Source organism: Ceratotherium simum, chromosome 15 (assembly GCF_057802395.1).
Source record: "Ceratotherium simum simum isolate JZ-2026a chromosome 15, ASM5780239v1, whole genome shotgun sequence".
In the NCBI taxonomy this organism is placed as follows: domain Eukaryota; kingdom Metazoa; phylum Chordata; class Mammalia; order Perissodactyla; family Rhinocerotidae; genus Ceratotherium; species Ceratotherium simum.
The window spans coordinates 60,645,122-60,663,044 of NC_141914.1; the positions used below are offsets into that span (position 1 = coordinate 60,645,122).

The 17,923-nt window shown below is 41.7% G+C and overlaps 1 protein-coding gene across 1 annotated transcript in view; it reads right to left on the minus strand.

Annotated features, from left to right (window-relative positions):
• Nucleotides 1–17,923, minus strand: part of VEPH1 (ventricular zone expressed PH domain containing 1) — a 206,603-nt gene that overhangs the window by 91,279 nt on the left and 97,401 nt on the right. Inside the window, exons 7-8 of the mRNA XM_014796244.2 lie at nt 14,900–15,120; nt 44–253 (exon numbers count right to left, since the gene is read on the minus strand). Coding sequence (XP_014651730.1) covers nt 44–253; nt 14,900–15,120 — 431 coding nt within the window. The remainder of the gene's footprint in view (nt 1–43; nt 254–14,899; nt 15,121–17,923) is intronic.

Consider the following 17,923-nt stretch of genomic DNA (forward strand, 5'->3'; position numbering starts at 1 on the left):
CACAAAGCACAAAAGTTAAAAACCAGCCAAACAAAATTTATACCTGCTGAATCTAATGTCTTTTCTTTCTTCCTTAGAAACGTGGCCCAAACTATATCTTCTGATAGAGCTGGGGGTATTGCTCTCTGCATTTATTTTGTCTTCAAAAGCCTGTATTTTAACTTGGAGCTTTTCACGGTCTTCATTTTCAGCTCCAGTGAGCTTTGTTTCTCCTAGCTTCTTAGGGAACTCGATTTCAGCGCTGGTTTTTCTCCTAAAGGGATAAAAATCATTGCATTAGATGCTGCTCACATATACCCTTTATAACAGTGTTACTCTCTATTTAACTACCTCTTATTTAAACCTGAAAACTTTACCTGATAAAAATTTTAGTAGTCATTTAACAAATATTTATTGGATAACTAGTATGGACATAGGTCCTTGAAATTGCTTCAAAAATCTATTTTGCCAGGGGTATAGAAACACTGGTGTTTGTGTAGTCTTTGTATTGGAAATACTTTTTGAAGGATTCAGAGAATAAAAAGAATTTTTTATGGTCATCTACCATGTTCTTAGCTAGCTCTCCAAACGCATGGCTTTCATATGAAATTCATGCCAGGTATTCCCCAGAAAATATACACACGCTAATGTGTTTGTACTGAAATTGATACAATAAGAACATTTTAAAAGGACTGTATAAACTCATGGTTTTGTTAATTTTATAGAAACCAGTGTGACTCTTTCATGTTATGAAGCAAGAAAAATCTTTCTGAATTTTAATATGTTGGAGGAAAGAGGTTTTCCCTGAATGGTATTAATAGTTCCAAATATATTTTATAGCAGAATTTATAAAACACTCTGTGGGTCATTAAAATTACCTCCTTTAAGGCAGGAACTCTTTGTGGTGTACATTTAGAACCTTCCTAAGGGCTAACACGGTGCCTTAGAAGGAGTGAGAGCTACAGATAAGAGGCAGAAATAGCTCATGATGCTCGCTTAGGCACTGAATGATTACAGAAATTAGTGTCCATTTATCTCCCCTTATCTATCTTCTAATAGTGAGCCAGCCTCGAGCTACTTTAAATTTATTTAGCAATCACTGTCAACATATCATATGGGCTTGGTATTAGTTATTTCCTTATAAACACATGGGTTAATAATCCCTGGAAATCCATTCACCAAGATGGATTAATGATTTGCTTGGTTTGTCTGTACATTTACTTGGCTCTCTTTAGCATTTTTCTTAGATGTTGAGGAAAAGGGCCTCAAACTTTTAGAAAAATCCTGGCTTTTTCAAATATATGGCTATTTTTCCCTAAGGGGCAAAGTTAACCCAGCATAGTACTTAGGAGAGGGTGAGGAGACACAATTTTGTTGTTCGTAATGCACTGCTTTTTAGGGAAAACCAGTGCAGACGGGCTGCTGACAATATTTTCAGCTACATTCCATCCATTCTAAGGCCGTGTCTGGGGCACTGGTGAAGGCTAGTTGGCAGGTTTGGACCCCACAGCTTTTCTGGCTGGCCCAGAGAGGGGTCCTGGCCTTGAGGAAGGGTTCATAGTTACAGGTCCTCAGTAATCAGAATCCCCCTGTTAGTCCAGCCCAAGGACAGCTGTTGATGGTACAAGCTGGGAAGGAGAGATCATCCATTAGGCAGCCAGGACATTGTTTATTGGTTAATAAGTGACTGCTGATAATATTTAAATACATTTTTATATAATTTTTACAGGCTTCCTATGGTTTTACATACATAATATTCATTTATTATCCATACCACGCTTGACTGAAATATGCAGGAGTAGCTTTCAAGAATCAGTACAAGGGAATAAAGGCTAATCTTGGACATGTTTCCCTTTCTGACATGTATATGACACTGGCTGCCCACAAACAAGTGGGAGGCTTTGGCATCTTCTAGCCAGAAGATTCCAAAAGCTGAACTTTTACTCCTATGACAAATGAAACCAAGATAGTGCTATCACTGGATGGTATTTTATAAACCATGATGATTACCAAAGTTACTTTTAAAAGATCCAGTGAACCCTCTCAAGATGAGAAATTTGGGGGTATTTATTTTCTATCCATGTCAGTTCATGTATAGTCACCAAACTATTTTTCTGGTTCCTTGGGCCCTAATCACATTTCAAAAATGAAAGATATCTTTATCTTTGAACTTTATTTCAGAAATTTCTATAGCTGGGATTATTAAAACAAAAATTTGTAAAGAACAAGGTATACCCCAATATGCATATATCAGACACTGAGCATTACACAAATTTTTGAATTTCAACACACATGAGTTGTTAGACAAACAATTTATCACAAATTTACCGGTTTTTTCTTTCTATATAAAGCTTTGGGTTATAACAACAGTTAAAAATAATAAAATTGAACAACAAAAAAACAAACAACCTGATCAAAAAATGGGCAGAGGAAATGAACAGACACTTCTCCAAGGAAGATATACAGATGGCCAATAGGCACATGAAAAGATTCTCAACATCACTAATCATAAGGGAAATGCAAATCAAAGCAACACTAAGATACCACCTCACGCCTGTTAGAATGGCTATAATCACCAAGACAAAAAACAACAAATGTTGGAGAGGATGTGGAGAAACAGGAACACTCATACACAGCTGGTGGGAATGCAAATTGGTGCAGCCTCTATGGAAAACGGTATGGAGATTCCTCAAAGAATTAAAAATAGAGATGCCCTATGATCCAGCCATCCCACTACTGGGAATCTATCCAATGCACCTGAAATCAACAATCCAAAGAGGCTTATGCACCCCTATGTTCATTGCAGCATTATTCACCATAGCCAAGAAGTGGAAGCAACCTAAGTGTCCCTCGACTGACGATTGGATTAAGAAAATGTGGTATATATATACAATGGAATACTACTCAGCCATAAAAAAAGACAAAATCGTCCCATTTGCAACAACATGGATGGGCCTGGAGCGTATTATGTTAAGTGAAATAAGCCAGAAAGAGAAAGACAAACACTGTATGATCTCACTCATATGTGGAATATAAACCAACACATGGACAGAGAAAACTGGACTGTGGTTACCAGGGGCAGTGGGGGTGGGGGGTGGGGGGTGGGCACAAGGGGTGAAGGGAGTCATATATATGGTGATGGACAAACAAAAATGTACAACCCAAAATTTCACAATGTTAGAAACCATTAAAACATCAATAAAAAAAAAATTGGTCATGAGACTGATGATTGGATCAAGAAGATGTGGTATATATATACAATGGAATACTACTCAGCCATAAAAAAAGACAAAATCGTCCCATTTGCAACAACATGGATGGGCCTGGAGGGTATTATGTTAAGTGAAATAAGCCAGAGAGAGAAAGACAAACACCACAGGATTTCATTCACATGTGGAATATAAACCAACATATGGAAAGAGAGAACTATATGGTGGTTACCAGGGGCAAGTGGGGGGAGTGGGCACAAGGGGTGAAAGGATGCATGTATATGGTGACTGACAAACAATAATGTACAACCAAAATTTCACAATGTTATAAACTATTAAGACATCAATAAAAAAAAAATTGGTCATGAGAAAAAAAATAATAATAATAATAAAATTTTATCCCCTAAACTTTGAATTTCATATGATTATCGTAAATCTCAATAGATAACTTTACTGGATCAGTTTCTTATTTTTTTAAATAAAATTTTCTTACTTATGGAGATCTTTCTGTTATTTATTGTATTCTTTATATCAATTTCCCCATCAATAAAATAGGGATAACAACTGTACTTAACTCATAGGGTTGTTGGGAAAATGAAAAGACAGAATCAGTGTGAAGCACTGTTCCTAGCACATAACAGGAAGTCAATAGACATTTGATTTTATTATGATTATTATTAATCGTTTTTATTATTATTCCTTTGGAAACTTTATCTGCCTTGTCTATGCCTTGTGTTAATATATAGAGAAGACATCAGTGGCCTAGACATAGGCAGATCACTAATACCTATCCCCAAGGGAACTGATGTCTCCTGGAGACGCCATGGCATCAGACTTCAGGAGAGGATGGTTCTCAGCTCCCCTTCCCTGCTCCTGTCTCCAGTCACCAGGTGTTGTTATTAAGTACCTTGGCATGAATGAGGGGACTTTGGCCATAAGGGAAGTTATGGGTTATCCCTGGACATCCACTGATCTCAAGAGGGCAGGTCAGGTGCCTCTGGGGTAGAGTTGCCAGGTAAACTACAGGACAGCTAGCCAAATTTGAATTTCAGGTACACTACAAATAAATTTTTTAGTACAAGTATGTCTCTAGTGGGACATGCTAAAAATGTATTATACTATACTAAAATAATTATACTAAAACATTATTTGTTCTTTATCTGAAATTTAACTGCATGTCCTGTACTTCTATTATTAAATCTGGCAACTCTACTCCAGGGTAAACCCCGGGTGCTCAGGGATAGGGGCCTGTACTGCTCATCTTTGTTCCCCTGTGTCTGGTACAGTGCTTGGCACCCACAGGTACCTGAAGTGTTTGTGGAATAGATGAACTGACACCACCTTGGTTTCTGAAGTCAGCCTGCTCCCCGCCCCTCACCCCCCAAAAAAACCTCCAGAGGTCTACCAGATGCCCACGAGGCCCTGGCTGCTTCTCCTGGCCCATGAGGAGTTGGGGGTGGGGCCGTGTCATTTGGCAAATATCAAATGTGGAGAGAAGCAAGGAGCAAGACTGGGAGTAAAAGAGGGATTTGCAAAGGGCCAAATAAGAAAAGTGAAGAAATAACAATAAAATGTCTGGCCCAGAAAAGTGATCTCTAGATACGAGGCTGATGAGTGTTGCTGATGAATAGAATTCTCACTACAAAGACTGTCTCTTAAACACAATCTTCCTTGTTTTTATGATTTGGAGATTTGTATAACACAGAGTCAGGGGACAGGGGTGGTATTGAAGAGTCACCAAAGCAGCTGAAGCTGCAAGATTGACCAAAGGGACTCTCTGTCACTGGCCATCAGTCCACCCGGGCTTGTCATGGAGCTCTGCGGGGGTGGGGGGGAGGGTGGTCAGGATAAGTTTAGGCTGGAAGGTCAGGAAATGATAGGCAGAAGTTTGAGTTTATAATAAACAGTCATGCTCCTTCTCTTCTCCTCTTGGTTTTTAAATTTAGTATAAAAAGATAGGAGAGAATTTATTCAAAAACAGAGACCTTTTCCAACAATAAATGCTGCATTCCTTCTAGAGCAAGGAAATGCTCACAACTGTGCAAGTCCTGGTGGAGCCATGGGTCCTGTGTGCGCCTGCTTGTGGGGGGTGAGGTGTCGGCTGTGGGTGGGGATCATGCAGGGGGCTTCTTATTTCTTTTCCATTTGTCACTTTTAACTCCAGAGGTAATTTTACAGAAATCTTTGTCAGAGTTCTAAAATCCCCTAAATATTAACTTGGCTTTAACTCAACACGCCACGTTACAAGAGTCTCAGGTGATTTCCAGTCTGAACAATTTCTGTCTCTGTTGCCAAAGTAAAGTTTTTAAAAGCACCTCTAGGGATGCCCTGGGGGAGGCCTAATTACCTCCCTCTTGTGTGAGCAGGACTCCCCTCAGACATAAAGGGGCCCTTGGGCAGCTCATTGCTCTCACTAAGCTAGAAATAAGACTTGAGAGCTGGCAGAGGTGGAGAGATCAGCAGCTTTCTTCCTGGGTCCTTAAATCAAAGAAAAATAATATGAATTAACTTTTGATGAGCTTGGCTTCTGATCCCATGTGCAGGTATGTACTCGTGCAGAGCTTGTTAGAGGAGAAGCAGGAGACCATAGGGGTCAAATCCACGAGGAGTCCTAAATTCTCAGGGTGTCCTGTTCCTTACTCTTCAGTAGTTTCTTGGCTCATCAGTCATCATAAGAACAACAGAAATGATCTCCCAGCTCCACAGTGCTGTCATCTGTTTGGGGACTGCTGTGAGCAGTGCTGCTGGAACAGCTATACCCACACACGAAGGGAACCGTCAATGCTAAGTCTGGGTTCTAGGTACTCTCTTCTGCTTCTTACTTGCTCCATGGGCAAGAGAAGAGACCAGCGGATGCCCAGTTATAAAGATGTAGAACTTTGCTGCAATGAAATGACTCCATGGTTTATTTAATTCACAAAAGATTTTTTTTTAGGGGCTTCAAAAGGAGATGGTTGTGAGGAAAGGGACTAAACATGGCCTTCCAGTGAACATGGCCGTACATGGAAAGACCCAGGTCATCACTCCAATCTCCTGTTTACCAGTCATGTGGCAAATTTCTTTATTTGCCAGATTTTTGTCATCTAAGCCTCATTTTTGTCATCTAAAAACGAGATTAATGATACTGCATCACCAGATTACTGACAGCGTTACATAAGATGATGGACTTGACAGTGTAGCCCACCCAGAACGAGAATAAAAAAGTCAAATGATAAAACCCAGGTGGCCGCCTGCTGTGGACATTTGACACTGGAAGAAGGCAGCTTGTACGGGTGGTGCCAAACCTGGAAGATGAGGTTCTCCTGCTCAAAGCCAGGGAGAACTACACAATCCCTCCCACCACTGCGGCACCCTAAAGAGTGTGCACTACAGGAGAGTGGCCCTCCCTACTGTGTGACCTTACAAGCACTGGGAGATAGAAATGGTTGATTTAAAAAATCTCTGTACTTCAAGTATGAATTCTGAGCAATTGCAGACACAGAGAGAGAATTCTCTGCCATTAGAATAAAAGTTTAAAAGCCCTGATATGAGGAAGTGAGCACTCTCATGCAGATGCTCAGTCATTTAATGGGACATGGAAAAAGGATCAGCAAAAAAGCACAAAGCCCCTGCCGTTGCTACTCAACGTGGAGTCACTGGACAGCAGCATCAGCATCGCTGGGGGGTTGTTGGAGCTGCAGAATCCCAGGATCCGCCCCAGACCTACCAAATGACAATGTGCACTTTAACACAATCCCCAGGTGCCCCAGTGGCACATTCAAGTTTATGAAGCACTGGCCCAGACAATGAAAGAACAGAATCTGAAGCAGGCCAGGCAGAGGCATTCTCCCTGATCAAGCAAGGCTGCTTAGGGTTTTACCAATTCTAAAGCGAGGTGAGACTTAAAACGATCCATGCACTACTTGGAGTTAGTATGTGTAAACTGTATGCAGTTCCCTTCCATTCTATAGCTTTGTCATCCTCAAGCCTTTTCCGAGGTAAAGGTACCTGTTGAGTTTTTGCCACTGATAGATACTGGTTCAGATGGACCCCAAATCCTTAGTCAAGATTCCCAAGACTAGAATGGGCAGACGGGGAGAGCAGCAGCCTTAAGAGAAGGCTGCCAGATCCTAACGAATTGTCATCTGGATGTGACACAAGTTACAAAAGTGCTTTGTAAACTATAAAGGAGTATAAAATGCAAAGTACTAATGTCATCAGAGCACTTTGGATCAGGGGTGAGAACTATCAAGACAACATGCTCCTCTTTTTCTAGGCTAACTTTATTTTCTGGGAACCTGAGCAGGTAACAGGGTCTGGCAGTGAGGATGAAGATGAGGCTATCCGCCATGAAAATGCAACCACTTGGCCTGGAGAGGAAAAAGTTACAACGTCGTCACTCTCCAGCATTTGACACTGGAGGGGCAGGAAAATGGTTAAGTTTTCCTTTTTGATACATCCTCTCATAGTCTCCACCCCAATATGACATCTTATCTCATTTTTAAACTTTTTTTTCTTTTTTAATTATTTTTGTGAGGAAGACTAGCCCTGAGCTAACATCTATTGCCAATCTTCCTCCTCCTTTTTTTTTTCCCCCTTTTTCTCCCCAAAGCCCCAGGAGATAGTTGTATGTCATAGTTGCACATCCTTCTAGTTGCTGTATGTGGGATGCCGCCACAGCATGGCTGGAGAAGTGGTGCGTTGGTGTGCGCCCGGGAGCCAAACCCGGGCCGCCAGCAGCGGAGCGCGCGCACTTAACTGCTAAGCCACGGGGCTGGCGCTTACCTCATTTTTAATAGGTAGAAACATAGCTACCCAGAAATGGAGGGGTATAGTTGGTCAGAACACACCAATGACTGAGCTGGGGATAGAACTCGACACAAAATCCTGCAATTCCATTCCTAGTCCACCTGGAATTCAGCCTTTCCCTATAGTAAAGTCTAGCTAACCATCTTCAGGTTGCCAACTAATAAAAAGTCCACCTTTTGCCTGATGGTAAATATGAATACCGTGAAGAACTCTTTTTCCCCAGCTAAGCCATCCCACAGAAGCTGTATCTTGATCATGGTTGAAGTGTCGTGTGTTCATTGCCTTTTAGTTATTCAGTCTCTTTCTTTAGGTCCCAAAGGAAAGTTTGGGAGCAAAATGTTAGTTACTAAAGAGAGTTCTGAGATTTGTCTGGGTTCAGCTGCATTGAAGATCTAAGGCAATGATTCTCAAACTACCTGTGGTAAAGAACCAGTTTTTTGGTTTTTTAATTTTCTTATGTCACAGACCAGTATTTTTGTAAAATATAATAAATATAAATTACCATAGAAATAATATGAATAAAACAAAGACATACAGGGTATAAGCCCACTGGTCATGCACTTGGATGTTGCAGCAATGTCAAATTGCTGTAAAAGTTCTCAACTCCTATTTTCAATCTCCATAATAACCTTGTCACAGGCTGGTAAGACACAGTTTATGAGCTACACTTCGAGTAACTCTGGTCTAACAGACATGCTAAATGAAATCACCTACTATAATGCCCACCTGGAAGAGAGTACTAATGCTAACAGGTAACATGTACTAAGAGCTTTCTACGCGGGAGGCACTCATAGTCCACTGCATGTATTGCTTCTTACGTAATCCGGTGCAGAAGGCCCTATGACCATCTCCATTTATAGATGGAGTGGCTGAGGCGCGGAGATGCTGAGTAACTTACTGTAGGTCAACTAGCAACCCCAGCCTTAAACACAAGTGTCTGCCTCCAGAGCTCACCTACCCCATACCCCTCCCCCACTGCCACTCAGAGGTGTTTGGTTCAGGTTGCATCTGAAACTACCCCAGGAAAAAGCAATGCATATTATGGGATTGGTAACAGTGCAGTAACCAACAAATATTACTGTATACTAATATCTCTGAGTAACATCCTGTGGGAACAGACACCAGCACTGAGGTGACATACAATCATTGAGCAACACTTTGCAGTGATCTGAAAAAAAATTTTGGCATCCACTTCAACAAAAACTGAAAAGGTGTTCAAAACTCAGGGAATGTCATGCAAATAGCAACTTCAGAGTTCAATTATGATGGATACCAGAAAGGAACAGGGAGCTTCTGGGGAACCAGAAGAGCAAATAGCCAGGCCATCAGGGTCAAGTAGAACTGTTTTGGCCTCAGCTATCACCCTTCCCACAGGGACTGTACAGGGTCTGCCCCTCTCACCTCTTCTCCCACAGCACAGTTGTCCTTGCCTCCAGGCTACAGCTCTGTTGTTCCCTGTCTTGTTTGAAATTGAAGCCAAGCCATAGGAGCTTGACACAAAGCTATCTTCCTTTTCGGTGTGTCCTGTGTTTTGAAGACTGCTGCGTTACAGGAGAGGGGCCTGGTCCCCCGGTGAAGCTGTAAGTGCATTGCTCACTCTCCTTGGCAGGGCTGCCCTGCCCCCGCCCCCCTTTGTCCATACTCGCAGAGCCAGCTGCTCTGGGGCCTCTCACTCCTGGACCTGCTTCAGGGTCTCCAAAGCTGATAATGATGCCTCCCACCTCCATCTCTTGCTGATAAATGAATTCCTGACATACCTTCACAGACCTTCACGTCGCCATAAAGCTGCTTTAAGGATGGACAAATGGTGGAGTAAATGAACAACAGATGGAAGATAAATGGTACCACATGTCAGACTTAACCTCTTCAGTAAAAAGAGGGGCAAAAACCTGAAGCGCTTCCTTCCTTTCCTACGCATGGAGAAGTAACAACAGCCACAGCTACTGCCACAAATGTCTGTTAACGATGTTCTTTTATACAAGGGACCAGCGTAGACCTCTCTAGATTGAAAAGACATGCTTGTTTCTTATTAAAACTCTGGTTACCTTGGTGGGTTGAAATTGCACTCAGCTTTTCCTAAGCAGGGGGCAATGCTGACCGGAACATCACATGTTTTTAATTATGGTCTTGAACCTCCTCATGTGCATTCCCTGAGCCAACAGTCGCTCTCAAAGAATCAATTTCTTTTTGTATAAACATGTCTTGCCTAAAAAAAGTGGGAGTTCTTGTAAGCACTTTTAAGACTCTACTTCCCTTCCATAGAGCATAGGCTCTGAATATTAGCTTTCTCAAGACTGGGGGAGATGAGAAGGGCACACAGAAAGATACCTAACACTTCAGGCAGGCCTATGGGTCCGGGGGAGTGGAGAGGCAGTGTGAGCCGTGGTGGCTCAGAAGAGAGAAGGTCACCACGGGCAGGGGTGGGTGGGGAAGACCTCATGGAGAAGTGGTACCAAACAGGAGTCTTGGAGAAGGGCAGCCTTTGATGGGAAGAGAGGCACGAAGAGGGCATTCTAGAAGGTAATGATAAAGGTTAGTGGAGTACCACTTTTGGGAGGAATAGGCAAAAGTTACCCACGACCTTCCTTTAAAATTCCTTTGAATTATCCATGAAGTACCGTGAACACTGTAAATCGCATCCACACTAAGATTTGAGATTCATTGGACTAGACTTAAGGAAGAAATGAAAGGAAACTCGATGAGCCAATGTCCGGGCATTTGTGCTGTTGCCCCTCCAAGAACTACCATGGACCTCGAGGGGAGTTGGGATTGGGTACAGAATTTTACTTTGTTCTTGCCTGTCTGCAAAGTTTACTCCATTATGCTTTAGTATGGAGCCCCTGTAAGCCTAACATATACTAGAAGACTTGGTTCTTGTGAGGATTAAACAATAGAACAGTAAAAGCTCCTAGCACAGAATCTGACGTGGTAGGAGCTAGTTAAAAGCTTGATCAGACCTACAGACACAGCCTTTGCAAAGTTGAGGAGGAGGACTTGGCTTCCTGCTCTCCGCAATTTCTGTTGTAGACTCGGCAAAGAGCCATCACTCTCAAGCTCCTGGGCAATGCCTTCAGGGACTGTGTATTACACCAGAGGCAGGTTCTGATGTGACTCCCAGGATGTCAAGATGGGAACTCTGGAAGGACAGTTTGCAAATGGTCTCATGGTGTGAAACAGTCTTTGCAGACCATGTTGCTCAGCTGCACATTAGGGCCACACATTGAATCACATCCCTGGCTCTCCCTTGTAATCCATTTCTTTGATGTTCATTGCATGCAATTTAGGATAAACCAAAACTCTGGGGCCACCCCAAGGAGGGCAGATATCCTGGGGTCATTCTCCTCTGAATATAATCTCTTTATTCTATTTTCCCTTCATTCTCCCCCACACGGTGTTGTTTTATTTCCTTCCCTCCATTGTGTCATCTCTTTCTGTGTATACCAAATCAGATTTACACCTACTCAATTGGTTTTGACTATAATTTACCTTTCGTTCTCTTTTTTTTTTTTCAGGCCTGATTTTCAAAAACAAAGAATAAACACAAAGTCTCACCACCACTACCACCATCACCACCAAAACAACAGAAGAGCATACCACCCATTTAACCAAGCTAGCGGTTTGGGAAAGCTTTAATCACAAGCTGTGTGTTAAAACTTTTCTTAAAAGCAACTTTTTCCCCCCTGACTTTGATGGCTTTGGCTAAGGTTCAAAAGCTGGATCTGAGGGAACTGTACCCGCCCATGTGCCCCCCACAGACTTCTTCTAAGACTACCTGTGACAAATTGTCCCCAATTCTGACAGTGCCTGATGAGAGCAGCCTCCCTGGCACCATGTTCATTTGGCAAAGGCGTCTTCCAGTCGAATGATGGCCGACTGCTCAGCCAGCACAGTCCCCAGGAGTGACCCCTCCTTCCCCAGCTTCCCCTGTGTCCTGGCAGGCCAACGGTTCAAAGGTCAGCAGCTGCTCAGAAGGATCCTTAGGGCTCACACTGTTTGGAAAGGTATAGACGGTCTCCCCAATCTTGACACCTCGTTTTTCAATCCACATGTGCTGTTATTCCCTTTTGGGTCTCCAGAATTAATTTCAAAATCTAAATGCTTTGCTTGGCTGTCCTGTTATTCAGCCTCTGTGGGTTTATTATTTGGATATGAACATCCTCTCTAAAACACAGGAGCAAGAAAAGTGCAGGTGTGCTTACTCGGCGCACCTAAAAGAGCTCACTCAATTAATTCAGAGTCATTTGGTGCAAGGATGGCTCTCGTCCGCTTCAGTTTTTCATTCTCTCTAGGATGCTAATTGTTTTTCTTTTGATAATCTTGTAGTTTTGGCCTGAAGTCTAAAATCTGGCCTGCTGGGCTATGTGTCAGATTTGTAAATTAGATGACATCTGTTTTGAATTTTATCATCTTCAATTTTCTTTCAAGCTCTCTTCACTTCCTCATCTCCCCTTTAATTGTAAGGATCAGACTTTGCTGGATGCTTTAGACAGGAGTATAGACCTTTCTGCTTTGGGAGGCACAGATTAAGATTACTGAGGCTAAACAGTCACAATGAAGGCTATTCAGGGAAAAGACATTGGGAGAGAAGCCTTAGCAGCCACCCCAGAGAGGATGAGCAGCTAATAGAAAAACTGGCTATCAAACACCAGCATTTTGAAGTTCCCACCGAATAATTACAATCGATTAGAAGGAGACTGACAGTGAGGGTTGAAGTATTTGGGATTGAGAGAGGTCAAGGTGGTGGCGATGGTGGTGATGGTGGTATGTGAGGTGAGGGGTGACCTTTTCATCACTTCACATTTAATTTTTCTCTTTGTTTTTTTTCTCAGAAAAATAATAAAAGGAGGAGAAACTTAAATGTGTTCTCAGACACACAGACTCATATTTTGATAGTGATACCTTATTTTTTTCTCCTCTACATATCTCCTAAATTCTTCTTTTCACAGGAAAGTTGTTTATTGCTAATTGGGTTGGGCCTGGATCAGTTTTTCTGTTAGAATGCCTAATGCAAACCCCTCGTATCACATGTGTTTTCTTTATAGAAACGTATTTTGCACATATAACCTCATAGATGCCAATCGGCCTCTTGTAACTTTGCATTGGTAGAGCCATAGCAGAGAATGGATGGATCGCTGGCCAGAAGATGTGCCTAAGCTTTCACATCTGATGCACATGTCAGTCATCCCTGGAAGAAGAAATAAGCAGGCCGGCTGTGTGCAGAATACAAAATGATTCCCCCAACCCCAGCTGTAGAGCTCTAAACCAAATTTCTGAGATGGTATCATGAAAACTGGCCACCAGTGACTTTGTGCTTGCATACAAATGACAAATCATCCCTTCTTGGATGCTGCCGTGTTTAGGCTGTTGCTAGGCAGGTCACGGGTCTGTGAAAATGCTGTTTTTGAATGGAATATGTATATAGCAGTGGTTCTGAACTGGGGCGATTTTTGTCTCTGAGGGGACATTTAGCAATGTCTGGAGACATTTTTGGTTGTCACAACTGAGGGGGAGGGCTGCTACTAGCATCTAGTGGGTAGAGGCCAGGAATGCTGGTAAATATTCTATAACGCAGAGGACAGCCCCACAACTAAGCATTATGTAGCTCAAATTTCGATAGCACCAAAATTAGAAACCCAGGTTTATAGGCATTTATACACTGAACTGGGCAGCAACTGCAATCAGTCTTCCTTGAATGAACAGTTACTGTTGATTTTGATGAGCATATTGACCTGATAATATTCTCTGTGTATAGTGGGTAAGAGACCCTCCAGATGGGCTCCCCTCCTGCTGCCTCTTTTCCTGATCACTAGCATCATTTTCCACGTGTATGCAGTCACTCAAGCTAGATATCTCTGGGTTTTCATTCACTCTCCTCCCTTCTCCTCACCCCACCTTCCATTGGTGATCAATTCCTCACAATTCTGCATCCTCTCACTATAATCATCTGTCCTGACTTCCTCGTTTCCACCACTGACTTAGTCCAGGCCTCCCTCACAAGTGAAGGAGACTGTTGTTAAGGTCCCAGCCATAGCATCCTGGCCACTCTCTCTCTTGCCATCGTGCTGCTCCAGCCAAATCCATTCAGTATATCCTGCCATATACCAAACTCCACAATGACTCCTCATAGGCCACAGAGTAAAATTCAAACTCCTTAGGAAGGTATGTCAGGCCTACCCTCATCTGATAGGATCATCTGGTCCTTGCCTGCCACTTCATTGGCATTACCTAATGTTGCCTTCCTTGTAACACACGCCCTAGCCATACAAAACAACTTCTGTTTCTAGAAAGTGCTGTGGTCTTTCACATGTTGCCCAAAAGACAGCCTGAGGCAATATGGTCATCTTTTAAGCCTTGGTTCAAAATATCACCTCTTCTGAGAAACCTTCCCCGATCTCAGCTTCCCATTCCTCTGCATTCCATGCAAAAGTAGATACCCCCATCTCTGTGTCCTCTCCACTCCTTGACCTCATCGTGATTAGCATAACCTTTCCCCTCTTCTCTAATTACCTACTTAAATATTTATCTCTTCTACTAGACAGTGAGCTCTTTGGGTACGAGGAACATGTTTTATCTCTCTGTATATCTCTAGCTTCTGGCAGAGTTCCTAGTACAGAGTAAGCAATTGCTAAACGCTTGCTGACTAAATAAATGAGTGATATAAACATTATTATTCGTACTACATTCTTATCCTTTTACCACATTTTGTGCACTTTTTAGAAATTTTTTTGTTACGTTCTGGGTTTCACAGATTTAGAAAAAATTCTTGCAAATGCGATAATTTATTCAGAAGACACTGTGTGTTGAGATAGGGGGGTTGGCTTTCTTTTGGAAGTTTCACACCTGCAAAAGAAAGCATTGCTGTCTGTGCTATACCTGCATGGATTCATGACAGACCCCTGAGGTCCACAGGAATTGCTGCTCACCTGCCACTTCTGGCCTTAGCAGTCTCCAGCTGTCGGGTAAGGAGCTTGGCAATGGCGGTGAAGCTGTTGCTCATGCGAAAGATGTCTCTGCTCTGAGGGCCCAGGATGGAGGAGAAAGCATCAGTGATGCTCTTAATCTCCAGCAGGAGAATATGATGAAACGAATGCTCCATGCTGGTCAGCTGACTCACCAGGAATGGCAGACAGCTCATGGCTCTCTCCTGCCAAGAAGAACAAAGAACAGGGTACAACTGTTGGTGGGAACGTAAATTGGTGCAGCCGCAACGGAAAACAGTGTATAGATTCCTCAAGAAGGGAACAATAGAACTTCCATATGATCCATCAATCCCACTGCTGGGTATACATCCAAAGGAAATGAAATCATTATCTTGAAGAGATATCTGCACTCCCATGTTCGCTGCAGCATTATTCACAATAGCCAAGACATGGAAACCACCTCAATGTCCATTGATGGATGAGTGGATAAAGCAAATGTGGTATATATATGCACAATGGAATATTATTCAACCATAATCATGTCATAAAAAAGAACAAAATCTTGCCTTTGCTACAACATGGATGAACCTGGAGGGCATTATGCTAAGTAAAATAAGCCAGACAGAGAAAGACAAATACCATATGGTGTCGCCTATATGTAGAATCTAAAACAAAGAAACAAACAAAGCTGGACTCATAGAAACAGGGGCTGGGTAGGGGGAGAAATGGGGAGAGGTTGGTACAAACTTTCAGCTATAAGATGAAGAAGGTCTGAGGATCTAATGTGTAGCATGGTGACTATAGTTGGTAACATGTACTGCATAATTGACATTTGCCAAGAAAGCAGAACTTAAATGTTCTCACTAAAAAAAAAAAAGGTAAATATGTGAGGAGATAGATGTGTTAATTAACTTGATGGGGGAATCCTCTCACAATGTACACATATATCAAATCATCACGTTGTACACTTTAAATATCTTACAGTTTTACTTGTCAATTACACCTCAGTAAAGCTAGAAAAAAAAGAACAATGAAGAACAAAGGTCTTTATTTTAAAAGAAAATCAGAGTCTCATGACCAGCAGATGACAATTCAATGGGGAGTTTAGAGAGCTAGCTGAAGCTAAATAATGTTTCATTCATAGTGCCTGTGAAACGGTTTCTTTGAGGTTTCAATTTTTTCCCTGATTTCCAGGACAAACTTTTATTTATTTATTTATTTAATTTATTTATTTATTTATTGGTGAGGAAGATTGGCCCTGAGCTAACATCTGGGCCAATCTTCCTCTACTTTGTTTGTGGGACGCTTGCCACAGCATGGCTGATAAGTGGTGTGTATGTCCATGCCTGGGATCTGAACCTGTGAACCCTGGGCCTCTGAAGTAGAGCACACAAACTTAACCACTACGCCACCAGGCCTGTCCCCAGGACAAACTTTTTTTAAATAAAACTTTTTTTCTGTTAGTCTTTTCCTAAAAATATGTAAATAGTCTCATTTGCCTATCTTGCCCAAACCTCTCAACCACTATTAATGACCTGACCCCACACATCCACTCTTCTCAACTTTGTGTCCTCCTTAGGCCAGTCTCCACACCTGTGACTCAATAACTCCACCTACATGGGGGCAGTGTAGTCAATGGCACCCTCAATCCATCCATCTGTCAGATGACACCATGTATCACACCGATGTGCAAGGCTTACCTCCTCTCTACAGGGCATTCTCACTCATCTATTCACTGTAAGCATCTTTCATCATGTTACAGACTTGATGTGTCCGGTTGAGTGAGTAGATTGTGTTATCTAGCTTTAATCAAGTTAGCTCTCACAAGTGACTTAGCTTCCTTCAAGGAAATGGAAAATGAAGGACTATATGAATAATGCAGGCATGAGTAAATAACAAGAAAATGGCTTAGCGGACATGTCTCCTATCCTATTAAAACTCCTCATCAGCCATATTATGAAGTAACATGATTTAATCCAACATGACTAGAAGTTAGCCAAAAAAATTCAAAATTATCAAGGAGGTTTTTTAAAACGTAGATTTGTACCCAATATAAATAATGATATGCCATTATAAATAAATAAAGATAATTTAAAATATGACATTTCATCTTTAACTCAACTTTTAAAATCTTATTTTTTTAAGTATTTAAAAATTGTTCATAGTGTTAGTGTAGTATAACATGTATAATTATAAATAAATGTATACTGGAAGTTGATGCTCAAAATCCTTTTAACTGATAGCTGTACAGGCCTAAATTACTTTTCTAGCTAGGAATTCCCTTTTACCTTTTGTTCTAGAATTTGAAGTCTTAATTTCTTTCAAGATATAGCTCCTGTCCTGTCTCCTCCATGAAGTTATTCCCAGTGACCTCTTCCATCTGAAATTTCACCATATTATAGACTCATTTTAAAAGTCATATTAGTACTTCATTGAATTTGATTCTTTGTTTACTCATGCTTTTAAAGATTTTATTTATTTTATTTTTTCCCCCCAAAGCCCCAGTGGGTAGTTGTACGTCGTAGCTGCACATCCTTCTAGTTGCTGTATACTCATGCTTTTATTCAGTCACCAAATAGATATTGCCCAGCTATAGTATGCCTGTGCTAGATGCTAGTCAACAAAGGTGACTGAGAGGTAGTCTCTGCCTAAGGGACATGCAGTCCTCCCTTTCATTTATAGTTCCTTGATGGTTACATGTACCAGTCAAGTCTCCTAAAGGGGCTACTTCTCATACGTCTGTCATCCGCCTGGCACAGAATTGAGCCTGTAGAGTCTACACCCTGTGTGCATGTCTCGATTCACTGATTTAAGCAAACCTTATATGCCAAAATAGGACCTTACATATAAAGTATGTAGTTGCAAAGGAATTCTGTGCTTTACAAGAAATATTTATTACTGAACAGATTTAAGTGGTGAAGTTCCATAGTCTTAATACTTAACTTGATTTTCAAAGATTCCGTGTACAATTGCACCGGAACACATCTCTTGGGGAAGTGGGGTACCTCTGCCAATCCATCCCTTAAT